General features: G+C 42.0%; 1 protein-coding gene across 1 annotated transcript in view; it reads left to right on the top strand.

The window, feature by feature from the left end:
- Nucleotides 1–23,500, top strand: part of cacna1ba (calcium channel, voltage-dependent, N type, alpha 1B subunit, a) — a 600,961-nt gene that overhangs the window by 531,404 nt on the left and 46,057 nt on the right. Inside the window, exons 37-38 of the mRNA XM_060841327.1 lie at nt 5,634–5,784; nt 14,726–14,853. Of these exons, the coding sequence (XP_060697310.1) occupies nt 5,634–5,784; nt 14,726–14,853 (279 nt within the window). The remainder of the gene's footprint in view (nt 1–5,633; nt 5,785–14,725; nt 14,854–23,500) is intronic.

Here is a 23,500-nt window from a genome sequence, read left to right as displayed (position 1 = left end):
TTGCATGAGGATGAACTCAAACCCAGGTCCCAAGTACTGTGAGGTAGCAGTGCTAACCACTGAGCCACCGTGCCACCCTTTGGTTTTCAGAAACAGAAAAGCTTAAGAAGGAAATGCTAGTAAAGCTGGAGTTCGAGACATTTGAACTTCTGGTGAAGAATGTGTGGTTAAACAGAAGATTTCAGTGATTTCAGGTTTCCACAATGGTAAGATGTGGTGAGGCATGGGAGACAGAGCATGGGAGGCCACTTTTCTTTAAGTCAAAGGAGATAGTGAAGTCAATGATATCATCTGGCTAATGAGTTAGAATCGATAGCTGTCACTTGGACTTAAGGGAGTCTTGAAGAAATTGTATCTTGCGAAATTGAAGGAAATGTAATTTCAGTTGAGAAGGAGATTTGATACCATTTTCAGCACTGTATTGGGGAAGCTGTGGGATTCAGCTGTTAGAAAAATGACAACGTGGAAATGAGGACAGAGATCTGAGAATCGTAAATTAATAAATAACAGACAGAGAATGAACTATGACTTGTCACACGAGATGGACAACTTGGAGGGAAACTCAATAACTGTGTATATAGCTTTACAGGGATCATGTAGAGTCGTAGAATGGTTACAGCAAAGAAAAAGGTCACTTGGCTTGTCATGCCAATTATATTTGTAAGGTTGGTTCAGCTAGCTCCACAAACCCTATCTCTTCCCAGTAGTCCAGCAAGTTTCTTTTTTCTGTTCAGACAACTATTCAATTTCCTTTTGAAAGCCACAACTCATTCTCCACACTCTAATGCTTGAATTCCAGATTGTAATCACTCACTGTGAAAAGATGATTTTCCTCATGTTGCCTTTGGTTGTTCTGCTAATCACCTTAAATTAGTACCTTGCAGTCGTTGACCCTTCTGCCAATTGAAACATTTTCTGGGTATCTACACTGTTCAGGCCCCCATCATAATATTGACTATTTCTATCAAATTTCTTTCAGTGAGCTCATCTCAAACACAAATTGCTCCAGTTACTCCAAGCTGTCGTCACCACTGAAGTTCCTCATTACTGAAACCATTTTTATATTTCTGAATATTTCTGAATTCTCTCTGATGCCTTCATCTCCTTCCTAAAGTGTGGTTCTCAGAATTGGACACAATACTCCAGCTGAGGCCGTACCAAGGCTTCACAAAAGTTGACTGTACCTTCCTTGCTTTTGTAACCGATAGCTCTATGTTGACTATGTATAAAGTGCAGGAACTCTTATACTTCATTAAATAATTTCTGAAGATCATATTTATTATGAACATCACACCAGATGGCACAAAAACAGTGCTCTATTGTGACCTGATGTCACAGAGGAACAGAAGAAAATGGCACTGCTGAATATATCTGATGTGAATAATCCACTGAAGGTGAATACTGGGGGTCAGAGGGAGGTGGGGGTGAACAGACATAGCAGCAGCCCTGCCTACCGGTACTGCCTTCCAGAACAAATGTGCTTCCTGCAGCCAGACCTGTCACAGAAACTAGCTGTCTCTTATTTTGCTGTCTTGTAACAGGAGAAGCTTATGTACATGGCTGAAAATGTGTTGCTGGAAAAGCACAGCAGGTCAGGCAGCATCCAAGGAGCTGGAGAGTCGACGTTTCGGGCATGAGCCCTTCTTCATTCCTGAAGAAGGGGTCATGCCCGAAACGTCGACTCTCCTGCTCCTTGGATGCTGCCTGACCTGCTGCGCTTTTCCAGCAACACATTTTCAGCTCTGATCTCCAGCATCTGCAGTCCTCACTTTCTCCTAGCTTATGTACATGGTCTTCAGGATCTTTTTGCATTAGCATATGTAGCTTGCAGTAAATGCTAGCTGGTTGACTTCTCAGTACACTGCCTTCATCAACCCAAGTCAACCTCCCTAGATTCAATTACAAGCAAAGCTTGTCAATTAACACTCAGCCACCATTAACTGGCGCATTGTCTATGGCAATGCCTCTACTCATCAGAAATCACATACCAATAAGGTAGCACTCTCCTCTCATAAAGCATAAATGTTGGCTTTCCCTTAAATTGGTATTCCTGCAAATTGTCCTGATGAGTAAGAAGAAAAGTCTTAATTTTTTTTTCAGAATTTTTCAAGTTCTTTGCTACCAAATGGTTGCTTCTCTGTTTAGTTAATCCATCATTCCACTAGTTTGTCTATGCCTTTTGGAAGCTTATTACTGTCTTCCTCATAGTTCACAATACTTCAAAGTGTTATCACTGTAGGTTTTGAAATTGTGTCCCATGCCATCTGTGGCTGTCCCTCAATTTGAGAATGACATCCATTCTGAATCACAGTTTAAGCCATGGATCCTCATGTCTGTGAAGAAGGGGATTCCTGACCCACAGATCTTTGGACACGTGGGGAAGGATTTCCAAAAGGGCAGTGGGAACCAGAGTGCAAGCTTCATTTCATTTCCTTTCCTTCTTTGAGGCCACTGTACCTCATCATCAAGACATTTAGATTGAAGTGCTATGCAGCTTGATGGTCAAGTGGTTGCCATTTTGAATGATTTCAATTTTGAATGGTAGCAAGCTCCTCCCAAAGATAACATCAATGATCTTCAATGAGAAATTCAGAGTATCTTTTTGAAATGTTCTTTTGCTTCCCAGCATGCAAACCATTTGAGATGTGACAGGGGGAGGCTCTACCTGGTCCTGGTGACCGGTCCATCAAAGTTGATTTTACAGGAACTTTGTCTGATTGTTCAGGAAGGACACTGATGTTTGATCAATGGTCAGTGGTGACTTCAAAGGATACAGTGGAGGCACAGCTGATGCAATTCCTCCCACACTCTTATCATTTATACACATTGCAGACCCCTGCACTTCTGGAGTGCAGAGGCAATAATTGCTCTGTAGTACTGTATAGTACTTTTCAGGTCTAGTTTTGTAGTCCAGATAGTACAGGCTTTGAAAAGGTTATTGGAAATAAAATCTAATGCCAGTCAAAATGGTTAGTAAAAGGAAAGAATGTAACGACGTTCTCTGCAATGCAAATTAGGGGAAGAAAGGCAAACCAAAAAGATTATTTTAGTCTTTGAAGGGGTCAACTGTGCAGTTAAGATTGTAGTGTGAGCTGGGGATTCACATCAGTTGAGTAAGATAACTTTGGCAGGGGGCCAGTTGGGCATTGATTGATGGACGGACAGAACCACAACAGATGATGTTTTCTTTCAACAAAGTTGCAATTTAAAAACTCATAGACTGGATTCAGGGAATTTACAGTGACATGTAATGTTTGCTTAGGTAGGTTCTGACTGATCAAGTCAGCAAATGTAGTTGATAGAATGTTCATGAGGCTGCAGAAAGAAGGGTCTAATTGAAGTGAAATTTAGTGCCAGATCTGACAGAAGATGAAAGGGGACAATTCCATCTGAATTAGTGGTTGTCCAAAACATTATTTAGATCCTCTCTGTAAAAGAGGATATTCTGTCTAATCTTTCATCAGTGCACACTAACTGAAAGCTCTGCGCTCACACAACTCTGAAATACATTTTACTTACTTAAACATAATTCTCTGTCATGTCCTAATATGAAAAGTAAGATAAGTGATTGCGTTCCTTATTTTTTTCTTATTCGTCCATCACTAGCAAGGACAGCACTCATAGAGTGCCAAAAGAGGCCATTTGACCCATTGAGTCCACACTGACCTTCCAAAGAGTTTCCTAGCCAGACCAATCCTCCACCATGGCTAATCCACTTAGCCTGCATATCCCTGGACACTATAACGCAATATAGCATGACCAATCCACCTAACCTATACATCACTGGGTTGTGGAGGGAAACTGGAGCACCCAGCAGAAACCCATGCAGACATGGGGTGAACATGCAAACACCACGTGGACAGTCACATGAGGCTGGAATCAAATCTGGGTCTCTGATGTTGTGAGGCAACAATGCTAACCACTGAGCCACCATGTTGGCCCCATCCCTAATTAGAGTAAAAAGCGAGGTCTGCAGATGCTGGAGATCAGAGCTGAAAATGTGTTGCTGGTTAAAGCACAGCAGGTCAGGCAGCATCCAAGGAACAGGAAATTTGACGTTTCGGGCCAGAGCCCTTCATCAGGATGAAACGTCGAATTTCCTGTTCCTTGGATGCTGCCTGACCTGCTGTGCTTTAACCAGCAACACATTTTCAGCCCCCATCCCTAATAACCCTGGAGAAGATGATTGTGAGCTGTCTTCTTGAACTGCCTGCAGTATCTCAGTGTAGGGACACCTATTTTGATGTTAGGATGGGAGTTACAGGATTTTCACACAAGGACGGTGAAGCAGTGGTGATACAGTTTCCAGTCAGGATAGTGTGTGGCTTGGAGGGGGAGTTACAGGTGGTGATGTTTTCATGCATTTGCTGCCCTTGTCCTTCTGGGTGATAGAGAGGTTACTTATGGATTTTATGATCATTCTTGACAGAAAATTGCATACAAATTACATAAGATTTTAAGTTCTTTTTGCTGCAACAATCTTCTATTTGCAGATGGATATTTTAACAATGGAATTACAGACAGCTGTGGCCTTCCTCTGTCTATGTCTATAGTAGAAATATCACAAACCCAATTAGTGTTGTTTCACAATGGCTTTACATAGCATCTTCCAGCAATGTTCTTGTGAGTTTTAACCCTCCTCTTCTAAAGATACAAACTCATGCTGACCTGCAGTTCCAAGGGCATAATCCCCAAGTGCTCAATCAAAGTGTGAGGGAGTGAGTGTTTGACCATCGTATTTTGCTCTGATCACACAGCTGGGCCCAAGTCAGCCCCCACACAGAATCCACTTTCCAGTCAGACAATAATCAGGCTTTAAGAACTTTGGCTAAAATTTTCTGCAGCTATCCCAGGGAGTCTAGAGCCTTAACCACCTCTCCACCTAACAATTGCTGTCACAGTGCTGAGAAAATTTCTGCTTCAGACTTTGATAAGAAAACATAATCCTACACATGTGAAATCTTTGAATGCTATTAGACAACATTAGTATCTGCTAATCCCCAAACATAAGATCACAAAAGGACATCATTCCACTGGCTCAATCAGCTTTTTGAATGATTTACCCAATTTACTTCCATACACCAATCTCTCCCCTGAGTCTCCAAAAAACTTCTGTTCAAGTCCCATGATCCTCTGAAAATTGTTAGAGAATCCATTTTCATCATCCTTTCAGGCGATGCATTCCAGATTGTAACAACCTTCTTATATGATCAAACAATGTCCTTGTTTTTATCTAAATTTTTCATGTTTTAAATCTCAATCCACTTACTGGAAGATACCATTTCTCCCAAATGGTTCTGTCAAAATTCTTCATAATTTTCAAAAAAACTTAATACCTTCTTGCTCCAACAGGAATAATGACAGCTTTTCCAATCTCTCCCCATAACTAAATCCCCTCATTCCTGGTGAATATTGTCCAGAATCCTCCCAAGGTCTTGACATCCTTCCAAAAGTGGGATTTGGATGTCCACAGTTGGAATTCATATTATCTACCTTCACAAAATGAGAAACTGTTGCTATTGTCTTCTTATTTGACCAAAGCTGATGGGCTTGACTTTGTCTCCACCTGAATTTGTTAGGAGATCGAGACTATTGAATTATATTTTTTTAAAAATTGAACATATCTTTTGCAGGAGTGCCACTGGAGAAGGCTGGCATGAAATTATGCTGGCATGTCTGAGCAAAAGCCCATGTGATAAAGACTCGGGCACAGAAGCCAATGAATGTGGAAATGATTTTGCCTATTTCTACTTCGTATCTTTCATTTTTCTTTGTTCCTTTCTGGTAAGTGTGAAGCTTTGTAACATCGAACTATTCAGCACAAACAAATTTCAGGTTTCTTTCCTATGCAATACAGTGCTTAATCCTTTGAGGTGCTTTGTGGAAATGTCCTCTTCAACTCTTTATGTAACGCATGGTGTCTACATCAACCACTGCATGACATGTGCAGGACTATTTAAATGCAAATGAGAAATTTACACTAGAGAACTGCTCATTGCACATGAAGGTAGAATTTCATAAATTCAAGCATTGATGTGATCCTTTCATCTTTTCAGAGTCCTTGACTAACAACTTACAATTTGAAAGGATAGACAGAGCTAAACTCAGTACATATTTTGGAGAGACCCATCATTTTTCAATTGTGCTTTGTGTATGGTTCAAAAGATTGGTTATTAGAAAGATAGAAACATAGAATATAGGCACGGGAGTAGGCCATTTGGCCCTTCAAGCCTGCACCATCTTTCAATATCATCTTGGCTGATCATTCAATTCCAGTATCCCAATCCTGCTTTCTCCCCATACCCCATGATACCTTTAGCAGCAAGGGCCATATTCAGCTCCCTCTTGAATATATCTAATAAACTGGCCCCAATAGCTTCCTGTGGGAGAGAATTCCACAAGTCTAGAATTCCCTGAGTGAAGAAATTTTTCCTCATCTCAGTCCTTACACCTTATTCTTCAACTGTGACCCCTAGTTCTGGACTGTTCCAACATCAGGAACTTCTTCCCACATCTTCTGTCCAGTCCCATCAGAATTGTATATGTTTCTGTGAGATCCCTCTCATTCTTCTAAATTCCAGTGAGTACAAATCCAGTTGGTCCAATCTTTCTTCTTACATCAGTTCTGCCATTCCAGGAATCAACTGGTGAACTTTCGCTGGACTCTCTCAATAACAAGAATGTCCTTCTTCAGACTAGGAGACCAAAACTGCTCACAATCCCCAAGGTGTAGCCTCACCAAGGCCGTGTATAACAGCACAAGACATCCCTACTCCTATACTCAAACCCTCTCACTACCATTAGCTTTCCTCACTGACTACTGCACCTGCATGTCACATTCAGCTGACCCATCAGTGTAAGTGATAGTACTCTGATCACATTCTCCAGGAAAGCCTTCAGCATCCCACTCACCATCCTCCTTCTGGATCAGATCCAAGAAATGTTTGTCACCAACATGGTGATCTAGGTGGGGAATAGCTGGTTTAGTGATACCCTGCAAGTTATCATGAAACATTATAAACATTTGGTGCCCCCTGATTTTTCCTTTGCCTTGTCCTTTTTTCACTGCCTGTCCTGGATATCTTCACTAAAAACATTGCTGAATGCTTTGCTTTGTACTTGGAGGAGTGTTTTGGAACTTAATCCAAGGTGTAAACTATGAAAAGATGAAACATTGATCCTGTAAAGCAACAAGATATGCATGGTCTCTTAAAAGTCAATGTTGGCCTTACGTAGATCTAGTAAGTAGTTTAAATTACTTTATTTTTGAAGACAGACATAAAGGAGCTCTCAAAACATAGAATAGTTAATAGATTTTGATCTTTATTTTTCATTTCGATATAGCTTTCCTATTACAAAATTAATATATTCTGAGTATTTCAGTCATCTCCATCAGGGCAGCAATACAGGAAAAGAGGATAAGGTGAAAACCTAACAGTGAATGTATAGAATCTGGACAGCCAGCCCCTGCAGTATAACTGATTAATATATTATTCAGGATCCATGTGTCAGGACAAAAATACAAGTATTCAGACCATGTATAAATTCATCTATAGCTTACGTTTTGTATGATCTTATGTCAAACCAAGCTGTGAAACAAAATGCCTCTGAATCTGAATTGTCATTACAGTTTGCAGATGTTATGTTAAATATTGGGGTCAAATCAACGACAATAAAACTGTGCAAGGTTTGTGCTGCAAATTTCTGATTAGATGTCCCAATAGCACAATATGCCAGGCTGTACCATTGAAAGACATTGTATGAACTGGTGTTTCCTCCATTTGTTCAGATCCCAGTCTCAAAGTAGGTAACTGATGAAGAAAAGAACTGTGAAATGACTGCTTTTGGAAGTACATTGTATTTTGTCTTCGAATTGCAAGTAACTCTGCTAGATGTCTGGCATCATGTCTGCTGCCCAACACTTTACCCTATACGTTAATTCATTTCATGGCTATTTGTTAAATATGGGGGAGTTAATAACTAAGGATTTAAAAATATGAAAATAAATTTAACTTGATTGCTGAGAAAAATAACTTCATTAACTTATCTAAAATACTCTTTTTTTTCTCTTCAAATTATTACTTGAGAATTGTATCATGCCTTGAGATATCAGATGCAACAAGGCATTATGGAAGTCACAGGTAGAGTGGATTTGGAGTGATAACAGGATTTACATAATCTTAATTTAACTCATATTGTAGTTTCCTATTGTTCAAAATTGGAAAAGGACTTGCACCAAAGTTCTCTCTCAATCCCTAAGCAAGGAAATGATTAGAGTAATCATCTCTAACTATTCTCAGTGCTGCTCTCATATTGATTGATTAGAACTGTAGAAGAAAGACATAATTTTTACTTTCTATTCATCCTGGAGAGCTCAACTGCAGACACCAGCAATGGCTCAGTAGATATAGAACATAGAACAATACAGCGCAGAACAAGCCCTTCGGCCCTCAATGTTGTGCCAACCTGTGAACTATTCTCAGCTCGTCCACCTCCACTAGCCCATCGCCATCTATGTGCTTATCCAAGGATTGTTTAAATCTCCCTAATGTGGCTGAGTTAACTACATTGGTGCTAGGTCCTCTACTTTTTGTCATTTATATAAATGATTTGGATGCGAGCATAAGAGGTACAGTTAGTAAGTTTGTAGATGACACCAACATTGGAGGTGTAGTGGACAGCGAAGAGGGTTACCTCAGATTACAACAGGATCTTGAGCAGATGGGCCAATGGGCTGAGAAATGGCAGATGGAGTTTAATTCAGATAAATGCGAGATGCTGCATTTTGGGAAAGTGAATCTTAGCAGGATTTATACACTTAATTTATACAGTCCTAGGGAGTGTTGCCAAACAAAGAGACCTTGGAGTGCAGGTTCAAAGGCTGCAAGAGACCTAAGGGGCAACCTTTTCACACAGAGGGTGGTACGTGTATGGAATGAGCTGCCAGAGGAAGTGGTAGAGGCTGGTACAATTGCAATATTTAACAGGCAATTGGATGGGCATATGAATAGAAAGGGTTTGGAGGGATATGTGCCGGGTGCTGGCAGGTAGGACTAGATTGGGTTGGGATATCTGGTTGGCATGGACAGGCTGGACCAAAGGGTCTATTTCCATGCTGTATATCTCTAAGACTCATTTCATGCCCTTACCACTCTCTGAGTAATATATTATGGATTCTGCTGAGTCAGAAGATTCTAGGTTAAAATCCTACACAAGGCATTTGAATACCTAAAGTACCCTTGTACTAAAACAGTGCTGCTGTTTCAAGTGAATGTAAATGTTTGAAATTATTTTAAAAAAAGAGCAGGAGAGTTCCTCCAGGTGTCCTGGCCAATATTCATCCATCAATCAACATCATTTGGACAGATTAATGAATGATTGCTAAACTGCTATTTGTGGGAATTACTGTGTGCAAATTGGTTGTCTTCTTTTCTTCATTGTATCAGTGCTTGCATTTCAAACATATTTCACTAGTTGTAAAGTGCTTTGGAACTGTCTGAGGATGTGAAATATGCTGTACAAAAGCACATACTGCATTTTCCCGGCTGCCTTCCTGGCATCAGAAGCTAATTTGGGGTAGTTTTGTCTTTGGGCTACAATGTATTGTAGGCAATATTGATTCAGTAATGTATAACTCTTCTCCTGATTATCATTGACTTCAGTGGAAATGAAAATCAAGAGGGATGTATAATGGACAGCTGAGTCAGTCTTGCATGTTCTACCTTATCACTCCAAGTCAAATTGAATCTCAGTTGTTGAAACAAGCAACAGGCAGAACAGTCTAACTGGCAGTTTAAGAGAAAGTGAGGACTGCAGATGCTGGAGATCAGAGCTGAAAATGTGTTGCTGGAAAAGCGCAGCAGGTCAGGCAGCATCCAAGGAGAAGGAGGATCAACGTTTCGGGCATGAGTCCTTCTTCAGGAATTCCTGAAGAAGGGCTCATGCCCGAAACGTCGATTCTCCTTCTCCTTAGATGCTGCCTTACCTGCTGTGCTTAACTGGCAGTTTAACAAACTACGCCAGATTTCAATTTCTCTCAGACAGGGGGAAGAACTATGATTAAGCTACCCCAACCTGCATCAGAATTAAAGCAAGATTTTTAATCTCAAAAGCTGAATTCTCAAGAATTATGTGTAATTACTGTACAATCACAATGCTGATCCCCAATGCTGTTGCAGAACACGCATCACTTCCCTTAATGGTAACGCCCTTTGGAAGAAATGGAAGTGTTTCAAACAGAAAAGCAAGAGCTTTGGAATATAATAAAATTCCCAACCAACTGTGTCCAATATCTTTTGCATGCTGCATTGAGAATACAGAGTGCTACGAACTATGCTTTATAGCTCTAGGTGTTAGAAGAGGCATTATGTTTATTGCATTTGTCAGTAAAACTGAAATCTATTGATTCAAAATGTAAAGTTTAAATTAGATCATTACATGCCAGTTTCCATTCTTGGCTTTGGATGCATGAAAGGCAAAGTATTTTGATAAAGATTACAAATTTGTTTGCAAGGACAAAGATCATCCATGGACCTAATTGACTGTGACTGATTGCCAGCATTCCATAACTTCTAAAAGATTGAACCTGATGAAATTAGAGACCAATTTATTTTAAAATTGCTAACAACCTTTTTAATAAGCTCCCTTGACAGCGTTTATATCAGCTTTTGATGCATCGTTTCCAAATTGACAATCTGAGGGAAATTAACCAAAAACTGTGGCCAAGACATTGACGACGGTCAAATTAGCAAAACAGCAGTGAACATATTTATACAACTTTCCCGATACCTAATATTTTAAATGATGCGTGAATCTTTATTTGAAGCCAAATAGTATTGCTGTATGGGAGGCCAGTTAGCTCAGTTGGCGATACGACTTGAGTGTGATTCAGAATAACACCCACAGCATGAGGAAGGGTTGACACCTGCTTCCTGACCCTGTCTTGAGGCAAAGTAATGGCGTCAAGTACACTTTGGCAACCCGCAATCAATTGAGACTGGTACCAGAAAAAGAACAATACTCCTGAGAAATGGTGGGGTGGCACTGCTGCCTTACAGCACCAGGGTTCCAGGTTCGATTCCAGCCTCGGATGACTGTCTGTGTGGAGTTTACACATTCCCCCCATGTCTGCATGGATTTTCTCTGGGTGCTCCGGTTTCCTCCCACAGTCACAAAGATGTGTAGGTCAAGTGCATTGGCCATGCTAAATTGCCCGTAGTGTTAGGTGGATTAGTCAGAGGGAAATGGGTCCAGGTAGGTTGCTCTTCAGAGGGTCGGTGTGGACTGGTTGGGCTGAAGGGCCTGTTTCTACACTGTAGGGAATCTAATCTAATCAAAACAATGTTATTCCAATGATGTGTATTCACCTCCTACGTCACAAATTAACACTTTCTGGCCTCATGCCTATTCAAGGGAAAGAGTTTAAGTTTTCTAACAAATTACTCACACATTTGAAAAGAAGCCACATCCAAAATGTTTTTCTCTTTGACTACCTTGAGAGCTGAATGTCTGTATCTGAATCCAAATGGCTTCTGAGTTCCTGCACAAAAGGGCTGGTCTAAATTTGATTCCATTTAGCTGCATATTAAATTCATTATAATCTAACGATTTGTTCACCCCAGAGAAAAAGTTTGCATTTGTATTCTTGATGTTTAGCAATAGGGGAAAGCATTTACTAAAAATCATCATATTGCATGGCATTTTCAGTCATTTATATGTCTGTAAGTGTTCCTTATCCATTTGAAAAGGACACATAAGTACATAGCACTCAGCTCAATTTACACCAAGTTACTGCAATAATTAAAGTTAGAAATATATATTAACAATTATTTAACAGCCACATTAGAACTACATGAGCCTTACAACTGCAGTCTAATGCCATCTGAAGCCTTTGCTTTGACAGTTCTTAAAAAAATTCCATTCTTTCTCTGTAATCTCCTCCTGCCTACAACCCCAAGCATCACCATATTCTAATTCTGACTTCTAACACATCCTTGATGTTATTAATCTTAAACTAGCCATGCTTTCAGTTACCTAAAGTCTAAACTCTAGTTTTCACTCCCTAAATATCTCTGTAAGTCTCCCTTCTAAATGAAAATGCTCCTTAAAACCTAGCTCTTTAATTACAATTTTGGTTACTCATTCTAATATCCTTTAAATGTCTCAGAGTTGAACTTTGTATGATTATACTCTTGTAAAACACTCTGGGATTTCCCTTTGCTATTTTAAAGATTGTTATATAAATTAGTGTCCTTGTTCTCGGTTATCCAGTGTTGCTCATTTAGAGGACTATTACGATATCAAATATTATCAGTACAGATTTGACTTTGAAAATGAGAGAGCTGTCATAAGGATATTAATGCTGATTAACAGCAAGATGTTGAATAATGAACTGGAAGACTCTCTCACACCATGTAAACTGGAGCCCTCTCAGCCCAAGTATCCAATTGCCAAAAGCAACATCCCAATGTTTCAATAAGCTGAGCAGACTCTAGAAAATCCCTAGCATCAAGCAGAATGATAGTGATCAAGGATTTGTCTAACATCACAAAGAGGCAATCTACATGGGTTGCAAGACTTCAAACCTCAGTTCAGAAAGATATCATCATTACCAGTCATGCACCATTGTGGAACCGACTCACCAAATCACCAAAACTTAAATTACCCAATTTGTCACAGCATCAAAGCCTCCTTCTTGCATGATGCTGCCACCAGCAAACGTTTTAGTATTCAGGCACATGTTCATTCATTGCACTGACCTTTCCTGTCCTTGTAGCATTTTGATGCACTACAGATGTATATTCAGTAAGAACAGATGTTGCTGTATTGATTTGGAGGCCCATTCCTCAGCCCTGACATCATGGTAAATTGAAATAAATCTTTGTGAAAGTCTTTAACCACACGGTGCAGTGAAAGTTTAGGAATAGGAAAGGTTCATTGTATTTTAGTAAATCAACCCCATCTAGCTTTTGTACCTATTTCGAAAAGAAATCTGAAATCATATTTTCATTCATTAAACTTGTGGAATCAGTTAGCAGGATGAAGCAGGCAGTGCTGGCAGTTCACAAGTTAATTTAAAGCTATATTTTCCTCCGTTTCAAGGGAACAATGTCTGGTTCTCTTTTGTAATTTATATCCTGCCAAAAAAAAGTGGGAAAAATACTTCTTAAAACATCAGTTTGTTGGAAAAAATAGATTTACGCAAGAAGGGCTTAATTTTGTTTCAGCTGAAAATGTGTTGCTGGTTAAAGCACAGCAGGTCAGGCAGCATCCAAGGAACAGGAAATTCGACGTTTCGGGCATAAGCCCTTCATCAGGAAAGGCATAAGCCCTTCCTGATGAAGGGCTTATGCCCGAAACGTCGAATTTCCTGTTCCTTATGCCCGAAACGTCGAATTTCCTGTTCCTTGGATGCTGCCTGACCTGCTGTGCTTTAACCAGCAACACATTTTCAGCTGTGATCTCCAGCATCTGCAGACCTCATTTTTTACCCGTTAATTTTGTTTCAAACATGTAGTGCATAATTTCTTCAGGAATGGTACTTCCAGTGAAGTTTTGATCCTCTTAAAATGGTATCGAGTATAGCAAGCCAAGAAGAACTGATCTTTGAACTGATCTTTCTCCGCAACTTGTCTGTAGCTTCAACACTCTATTTTGCATTCTGTTCTATTACCATAAGGTACTTAAGGTATGATTTGTCTAAATAGCATGCAAAACAATACTTTTCACAGAACCTTGGTACATGTGACAATGATAAAATGAATCAAAGAAACTTTTCTTCCTTGTTGAAGCCTTCTTCTGCCACAATCAAATTAAAAACTAAGTAAATATTTTATTCCAGGTCAGATCGGGATGTAATGAACATGAATAATTTGAAATATTTCTAACTGCAGACACAAGGATGCACCTTATCAAACATTTAGTAACTCCATCATAGTTAAATATTTGTAGAGGCGAACTATCATTCATTAATTTTGTAATCTTGAACACTTAAATGGATTCACTTTAAAGGTTCTTTGTCCCAAAGAAAACAAATCAAACATCTCTTATGTTTCATCACAATTTAATTTCTTGATAGCCAGAATTATCTTTAATGGTTTATTCCACATTGTCTCTGCACTGGTAATTCCATTGGTCTGAGTAGCCCAGTGAATAATATGGGTTTGACTAGTGACATTCAGAGCAGTATTATAAAAGCTTTTGATTTGTATTGCATCTTTCTGTTAATACAGCTCAGTACTCTACTTAGTCTTTAAAAGAAGAATACTCTGGATGTTGGAAATCAGAAACACAAATAGAAATTACTGTAAAAGTTCAGCAGGTCTGGCAGCATCTGTGGAGAGAAAACAGAGTTAACATTTCAGGTCCAGTGACCCTTCTTCAGAACTCAGGCATCTGCCAGCCTGACTATGTTTTTCCAGCAATTTCTGTTTTTCACTCTTAGCCTTGTGATCAGTTGCAGTGGGAACGAAATATTTTCATAGAGTTGTCTATTGAATTCCTCTCCTTGATTAATCCATTACATTTGCAGTTCCATTTCCTCATTCTTGTTGTTTTCAGTTATTTTCTGTGATATTAATAATTTTATCTTTGATCATGTTAACTGCATCGACATTGGCTGGTTTCAGCATTTTCAGAAATTGATTTTGCAAATGTTCATTTTCTTGAAGTAACAGTTTTGTATTCATCAATTATTTAATGGGATCATTTTGTTCCTTTTTACCAGATGTTAAATCTTTTTGTAGCTGTTATTATGGACAATTTTGAGTATTTAACCCGAGATTCCTCTATCCTGGGACCACACCACTTGGATGAGTTCATTCGTGTCTGGGCTGACTATGATCCTGGAGCCTGGTATGTGAAATAGGCATTATTATGTAGCAATAAAGCCAGACATGTGAAATGATTATGTAATCTTTGAACAGCAATGAGAGTAGTAATGTTGTCAAACACATGTGATGTCAAACTGTTAATTTATAGAATACAAACAACAAATTGATTTGAGAGCAATACTATGCCAAGCGTATCATTCATAGAAATATGTTACATCTGGCTTTACTTATCAGTGACTCTATAATCCAAAGATGTAATAAAAGTGAGCACTAGTCCAAAGAAGTTGCTGAACATATCACCAGAACGCAGCAGAGATCAGCAACTCAAAGCAATATCATAATATGATCATGCCAGCTACATTTTCAAAGAGATAAAGGGACTGGTAAAATTCTCATAACATTTTCTTTTTAGTTCTATCTTTTTTCACATCAGGAGTCTCATTGTACATTACACCATTCCTCAGCCAAGATAGTGCCAAAAAAAGGCCATTACCAATGCCCTCAAAGTAAAGGTTTCTATAGTATGCACAGTAGTGCCCTGTGGTAACTCAGTCTGCAATTTCCTCATTTCTCATTGAGACATTTTAGTTGATTTCACCATTTGTCGATTCAACTAAGACCTGAAATGCAATTATATGAACGACATTGTATGAAGATTCCCTGCCTTTCATGCAATATGCCATTGTTGCTACTGACTGACTGACAACCTGCTGAGTGTTTGAGATACAGCAGTGTATTTATAATTGCTTATCTGCTTCCGCATTGTTTTCTGATGCTTCCGTTTTGGTCATGCTTATGTCTGCTCATTCCCATATGAACAGTGATAGGGAGTCAAGAGACTGGATTTAATTGCTTTTGGTGTATTGACAAAGGAGGACTGGAAAGTAAGTTTTCCACTTGTTCCCAACACCACCATCTCAGCTTGATAAATTGAGCACAGATGGCCAATTACTCACTGCCTGATGGTAAGAAGGTGAATTAAGGTTGGAAGGGGGTCTTTGCACCTAGCTGGGAGTCTAGCAAAGTGGGTTGGCCATGACAATCAAGTCAGTCATTTGAAGGACCCCTAGCTCTCTGAATCTCTCTTTCCTTTTTGCAAGCTAAAATAAATCATAACCATAGGGGGTACTGCCAGCTTCACCAGCTAAATCTGCTGCTGCCTGCAGCCCTGGTCATTGTAGCACGATCTTTTCTTCCTCCTTTGTGTCATCTCATGATAACTGTTGTAAAACATTCCCAAAGCTTTGTCTGTTGAATGCCCCAAAATTACAAAAGTTACATCTCAGTGGCTCTTTAATAATCTCAGCAGCTTGTTAACTGGTCATTTTAACAAGGAGAGTAGACATCTGATTTCAGTACTCTATGCCATACATTATTGTGGAGACTTCCGCAATGATGGCATATTGCTGCTCCAATAGAATCTCACGTTGTTTTCCCTTCACAGTGGATGTGGTGGTCTGGGGAGATTGGGGTTTGCTGCGGCTGATGGCTATTCAACTTGTAGCCATAGAATGTAGCCCAATGTGATGATTTGAGAAACGAATGGTATCACAGAATCCCTCTGGTATGGTAATAGGCCAGTTGGCCCAACAAGTTCAGACTGACCCTCTGAAGAGCATCCACACAGATCAATTCCCCAACCTCATTACATTTACATTTTCCATGACTAATGCACCTAACCTACGTATTCCTGAACACTATTGGCACTATTGGCAATTTAGCTTGGCCAATTCACCTAACCTGCCCATCTTTGGATTGAGGGAGGAAACCAGACCATCCAGAGGAAACCCACGCAGACACAGGGAGAATGCACAAACTCCACACAGAGAGTCACCCGAGGCTGGAATCAAGCCCTGGTTTCTGGTACTGTGAGGTAGCAGTGCTAACCACTGAGCCACCATTCTGTCCATGATGGTATTTCATGGTCTGACATGGTCTCACATTGAAATCGAAGGCAAAGTTGGATATTCCGTTCTCGCTTGGGAACCGGTTTGGGAACCGTCGTAGCAAATATAATTTAGAAATCATTATGCTAGTGACCCTAGATTTGTATGGTAAGCCTTCTGGGCAGAATACATCTGACAGAAGCCTTAAGATAAATGAAGGAGAGAGTTCCAAAGTGCTCCATAAAGGGAGACCTGCCTGAAGCTAACTGATTGGGTGAAAGTCATATAAGACCTTTAAAACATTGAAACAGTCTGTGTTTTAAGACATGCCCATGTGATTTATTGACAATCAAAGGCCAACGAAGCTTTGTTGTGACTGATTCAGGCATGAATTTGTTTTGCTGCATGTTCTTACATTTTGTGGATATCTGTGATATTTTAGCATACCTTTGTTATATTCTATTTGCAAGAACTGCCAGCCTTTGGAGAAACTGTTGGGGAAGAATGTAATTAATGCTGGGAGTCACCTGAGACTCTTGATAATCATGTCAGCAATATTAATTAAACTTAAGTTGTCTGATGCATGATGAAGGGACATGATCAGAAGTTATTAAATGCTATCCAAGGGCAGAATTGTCTTAGGAAAAGCTGAAAAATTGTGACGAAAATACTCAGCACGTTAGACAGAATCTCTGTTGGAGGGAGAAACAGTTAGTGGCTTGGGTTTTCTGCTGCCCAGCCACTTCTTGCTCCAGCATAGAAAGGGGTATCACATGGGGTCCTACAGAATCCATATTTTTCCACTCCACCTGGAATCCTTCGAAAGTCTCCATTTAAATCGGAGACTTTGGATGGTTCAGATCAAAATAAGTAAAATACTCATTGAGTAAAAGTTGTTCATGATAACCTACATAATCTAGCTCCTGAGTAACTATTAAACAGACATGTCACACCACCCGACTACACTTTGACCAGACCCCTTATAACCCCAACCCATCCCTCACTCCTGCTAGTTCATACTGTACCCAGCATGATATTCCTTTCCCCCTCAACCACACTGGACTAGACACAATACCAACTGACAGTAATACTGTCCTAGTAGGATTCCAGATTGAAATCTGGCTTGATAGATCATAATTTTAAATTTTTGCGATTGGTTACCATGAGATGGCTAATCACTGAATATATTTAATCAAGGCTGCAAATGTCCTTTAAGAAAAAAATACCAGTCTATTACACAAAACAACAAAGCCTTATATCTGAAAGTTCAGAATGATCCCAACATAACCAACACTTCAAATTTCAATGTGTTTTTCAACAGCATCCTTTTAAAGATACACAGTCCCAGACAAATGTCACTTTGATCTCAAAACTTATACTCTTTCCTTACATAACTGACTCTTGCCAGTTCTCTTTCTCGCACTGCTGAGACAGTTTTCGGTCTTCTTTCCAGTAATAATGACCTTGAACGTCTTTTTAGTTTCAAACATTCTAGAAACTGTAAAATTTCAATACAAGCTCTCACAACCTGTAGACTTCACAGATGAAAACCTTTTTGTTGGGCTGACTGTTTTCCTGCACTGATAGCTTGATTGTTCTGCTGGGAGGTAGCTTCTCTTCTGAACTGAAAAAAACAAATATTGGCCTCTGGTCTGTCTTCTCTGTCTGTCGTGAACCTGGCAGTATAAATGTTTGATTATTTAAAATCAGGCATCCTGCAAGGCACTTCACTGAATCAAAGACTTCCTAGGAAATAATGTACCTAGGTCAATGTTCCAAACCATTTTGATATATTTTTTAAAAAAAAGAGTTACCTTAGCCAAATTAAAACCACAATCTAATTGCCTCTCATAGAGATGTACAGCATGAAAACAGACCCTTTGGTCCAACTCGTCCATGCTGACTTTTTTTATTTCAAAAATATACTTTATTTTGATTAGATTCCCTACAGTGTGGAAACAGGCCCTTTGGCCCAACAAGTCCACACTGACCCTCCGAAGAGTAACCCACCCAGACCCATTTCCCTCTAACTAATGCACCTAACACTATGGGCAACTTATCATGGCCAATCCACCTGACCTGCACATCTTTGGACTGTGGGAGGAAACCGGAGCACCCGGAGAAAACCCACGCAGACACGAGGAGAATGTGCAAACTCCACACAGACAGTCGTCCAGGATTGGAATTGAACCCGGGTCCTTGGTGCTGTGAGGCAGCAGCACTGAGCCACTGTAAAATATTTTGATGATCTGTACAATTGGTCATGCCATACATACCATTTCTTTGCATACAGAGATAGAGTAATCATTCATATATACAGGTCTGTACATTGACTCTCCATATATTTAGCTGAGGCTTCAGCAGAGCCCACTGACTGCATGGGCCCCTGTTCTTAGACAGGCAGACATTATATGGTAGTCTTTCCCCACCGTGCCTTGGCAGCAGCTGCCCCAAGCTTCAGCGCGTCCCTCAACACGTAGTCCTGGACCTTGCAATGTGCCAGTCTGCAACACTCAGTCGGGATCAGCTCCTTCAGCTGGAAGATCAACAGGTTTCGGACAGACCAAAGAGCACCATTCACCGAGTTGATGATCCTCCAGGCACAGTTGATGTTCGTCTCAGTGTGCGTTCTAAGGAACAGACCATAGAGCACGAAGTCCCGCGCCACGGAGCTGTTCGGGATGAACCTCGACAAACACCATTGCGTTTGTCTCCAGATTTCTTCTGCATAGGCACATTCCAGAAGGAGGTGTGTGACAGTCTCGTTCCCCCCCCAGCGGCTTCGAGGGCAGCGTGCAGTGCAGCAGAGAGTCTGGGCATGCATAAAGGATCTCACAGGCAGAGCCCTTCTCACCACCAGCCAAGCCATGTCTTGGTGCTTGTTGGAAAGTTCTGGCAATGAGGCATTCTGCCAAATGACTTTGACAGTCTGCTCAGGGAAGCGCTCAACAGGATCCACCCTCTCCTTTTCCCGAAGGGTCTCAAGGACACTACCTGCTGACCACTTCCTGATGGACTTGTGGTTAAAGGTGTTTTTCTTCATAAATTTCTCTACGAAGGACAGGTGATATGGAACAGTCCAACTACTTGGAGTGTTCCGCGGCAGCGAGGCCAGGCCCATCCTTCGCAACACCAGGGACAAGTACAACCTCAGTATGTAGTGACACTTGGTGTTTGCATATCGGGGATCCACGCACAGCTGATGCAGCCACACACAAATGTGGCCATCAGGGTGAGGGTGGCATTGGGTGTGTTTTTTTCCCCCATTGCCCAGAGCTTTGTACATCGAGTCCCTTCGGACCCTGGCCATCTTTGAGCTCCATATAAACTGGAAGATGGCCCGGGTGACTGCGATGGCACAGGTTCTGGGAAAAGACCAGACCTGCGTCACATATAACAACACTGACAGTGCCTCACACCTGATGACCAGGTTTACCCATGATGGAGAGCGACTGTAGCTCCTTACTTTCTTGATACGCTTCCCTCAAGGCTTGGTGCATGCCTCAGCTCCCCCGTACCAAATACCAAGCACCTTCAGGTGGTCAGTCCTGACGGTGAAGGGGATCGAGGATTGGTCGGCCCAGTTCCTGAAGACCATGGCATCGCTCTTACCTTGGTTGATCTTGGCCCCTGAGGCCCATTCGAACTGGTCACATATGCACGAGTCTGTACACGGACAGCGGATCCGAGCAGAAAACGGCGACATCTACCATGTACAGGGAGGCCTTAACCTGCAGGCTCCCGCTGCCAGGAATAGTCACCCCTCTCAGGCTTGCATCCTTCCTGATGGACTCGGCAAATGGCTCTATGCAGTACCCAAACACGCCAGGAGAGAGAGGGCAGCCCTGCCTGACTCCAGATCTGACTGGGAAGCTATCTGATTCTCACCCATTGATTGAGACTGGACTGACAATGATGGTGTAGAGCAGTCTGATCCAATTGCAGATTCCCTCCCCAAAGCCCATTTTGGAGAGAACATCTCTCATATACGAATGTGATATCCTGTCAAAGGCTTTCTCCTGGTCTAGGCTGATCAGGCAGGCGTCCAACCTTCTGTCCTGTACGTAGGCGATCGTACCCCTGAGGAGTGCGAGACTCTCGGCGATCTTCCTCCCTGTTACAGCACAGGTTTGGTCAGTGTGGATCACCGATCCCAAAGCTGACCCAGCCTGGTTGGCGATGACCTTTGCAAAGATTTTGTAATCTTCATTTAATAGTGAAATTGGTTTCCAATTTCTGATTTCCTCCCTCTCCCCCATCCGCTTGTAGATGAGGGTGATGATGCCTTTCCTCATGGATTCACTCATGGTACCTGCCAGAAGCATACTGACATACACCTCCAGCAGGTCCTGGCCAATCAAATCTCACAGAGCAGAATACAGATCGACTGGCAAGCCGTCGCTTCCGGGAGTTTTATTCTTATCGAAGGACTCAAGGGCCCTGGTCAGCTCATCCAGTGATAGCGGCTGGTCCAGCCTCTCCCATGTTCTGTCATCTAAGACCTCCATGATAGAGAACAGGAATGACTGGGAGGCCAAACTGTCGGTTGGCTTTGAGCCATACAGACTGGCATAGAAGGATTTGCTGATCCTCATGACGTCAGCCTGAGATGACATTACCGAGCCATCTTCTTCCTTTAGGCTGCTGAGCATGGACCTTTCTTTGTGCACCTTCTGGAAGAAGAAACGTGAGCACATCTTGTCCTGCTCCACGGAGCGGACCCTGGACCAGAAGATTATCTTGGAGGCCTCCGAGGCAAAGAGCGAGGCTTGCTGGCCCTTCACCTCCTTGAGGTCCTCTGTGACATCGATCCCCATCGTCTTCAGCAGGAGCAGGTTCTGCATACTTTCCTGGAGCTGGGACAGTTTTCTCCGCCTCTCTCTCGCCTCTTGAACACCTTTGAGGATGAAGAACCTCTTGATGTTCACTTTTACTGTTTACCACCAGTCCGCTGGGGACTCAAAGAGGGGTTTCACGGTTCTCCAACCTGCGTAGTTCCTCTTGAGCTCCTCAATGTTTCCCAGGGTCAACAGCTTTGTGTTCAGCTTCCACATTCCCTTACCAGCCCACTACTCGTCCTGTAGGTGATATTTGGCCAGCAGGAGGAAGTGGTCAGAGAAGAACACTGGCTTGACGTCGGTGGATTTGACTGAGAGCATTCAGGACACAAACCGGTAACCTATCCTTGAGCGGATAGACCCGTCTGCCCGTGACTAGGTGTATCTACACTGTGTTCCGTCTGCAGGGGTGCTGAAGATGTCATGCAGCTAGGCATCTTTGACCATTTCCATCAGGGCTTTGGATGTAGTGTCTAGTTTACTGTCCACCCCGCCGGTTCATCCATCTGCATCAATGGTACTGTTGAAGTCTCCGGCCAGAATTACCAGCCTGGCCGTAGCTAGTAACAGTGGGAGGTGCTGCAGGATGGCCAACCATTCACTCTTACCCACTGGAGCGTACACATTAATCAGTCTCAGGGGAGCATTCCTGTACATGACGTCAGCGACAAGGAGGTGCCCGCCCACCACCTCATTAACCTCGGAGATGGTGAGGTTGCTCCCTCACGACAGGATACCCAGGCCGGAGACGCGGCTATCGTTGCCCCCTGACCAAACTGACGGCCCGTGGGCCCATGAGCTTGACCATCTCCTGTAGCTGCTGAGGTGTGGTATCCCACACTCCTGCAGAAACAGGACATCAGCTTTAACGTTGGCTAGGAAGGCCAATCTTTAAACACATCATGTAGCAGATTTAATGTTACGCACATTAACAGTCTATGAGATTACCAGTGTCCATTTGCTGCTGGTTCTGCCTCTCTGGGATAGCTATCTGCATTCCTGTGGTGAACACGAACTGCTGGGCACTCGCAGGGCTGAGGTAGCTGTCCGGCTCCACACTTGCAGGCATTGCCCTGCTCTGGTATCTTTGGGTCGGGACCAGGGTTTGCACAGTCCCGTTCTCTGTCTGACAACGGGGCTGTCTGAGGATCGCTGCTCATAGTTACCTGGAGCTGTGGGGCAGTGGGTACCACCTGGTTCTCACCGGGTGGGGGATGGTCTTTACCAGCCCCCTAAGAGGGTTCATTGTTTCCTGTTTGGGGGGTGCTGCCCTCCTTTCTCCCCACGGCACTCTGTCTCTTCCTCTGGTGATGACCGTCCTTACGCCTGTCTTCACCATCTGAAGAACTGTCTGTGATCTCCTCATGCAGGTGTCATCTCCCACTTTGCTAGGTGGCTTTGGGGAGCCTGGCGAGGTTTCCTCTTCCTGGTTTTTACAGGAATCCACTCCTCTGCCTCCTTGGTTTGCTCCTCCTCCATTTCTTCCGTCCGTCCTGTAGGAGCTTGAACTTGTCCATGCTGACCAGATATCTTAAATTAATCTAGTACCATTTGCCAGCATTTGGCCCATAACCCTCTGAACCCTCCCTATTTGTGTACCAAGCCTTTTAAGTGTTGTAATTGTACCAGCCTCCACCTCTTCCTCTGGCAGTTTGGTCCATACATGCACCACTCTCTGTGTGAAAAGTCTTTTTTATATTTTGCCCCTCTCACCTTAAACCTTTGCCCTCTAATTTTGAACTCCTTTATTCTAGGGAAAAAAGCTTGACTATTCATCCTATCCATGTCCCTCATGATTTTATAAACCTCTAACGTCAGCTCCCCGCCTCCGATGCTCCAGGAAAAATACACCTATGATAACACACCTTGACTTCCTTTCCACTCATCACCAGCACTGACCCTGATAGATGGACAGTCCTATGTGATGACTGACCTGAATCCTGAA

This window comes from Hemiscyllium ocellatum, chromosome 21 (genome assembly GCF_020745735.1).
Source record: "Hemiscyllium ocellatum isolate sHemOce1 chromosome 21, sHemOce1.pat.X.cur, whole genome shotgun sequence".
NCBI lineage: Eukaryota > Metazoa > Chordata > Chondrichthyes > Orectolobiformes > Hemiscylliidae > Hemiscyllium > Hemiscyllium ocellatum.
The sequence above is the reverse complement of the archived record's forward strand: the minus strand, read 5'-3'. Positions and strand labels throughout refer to the sequence as shown.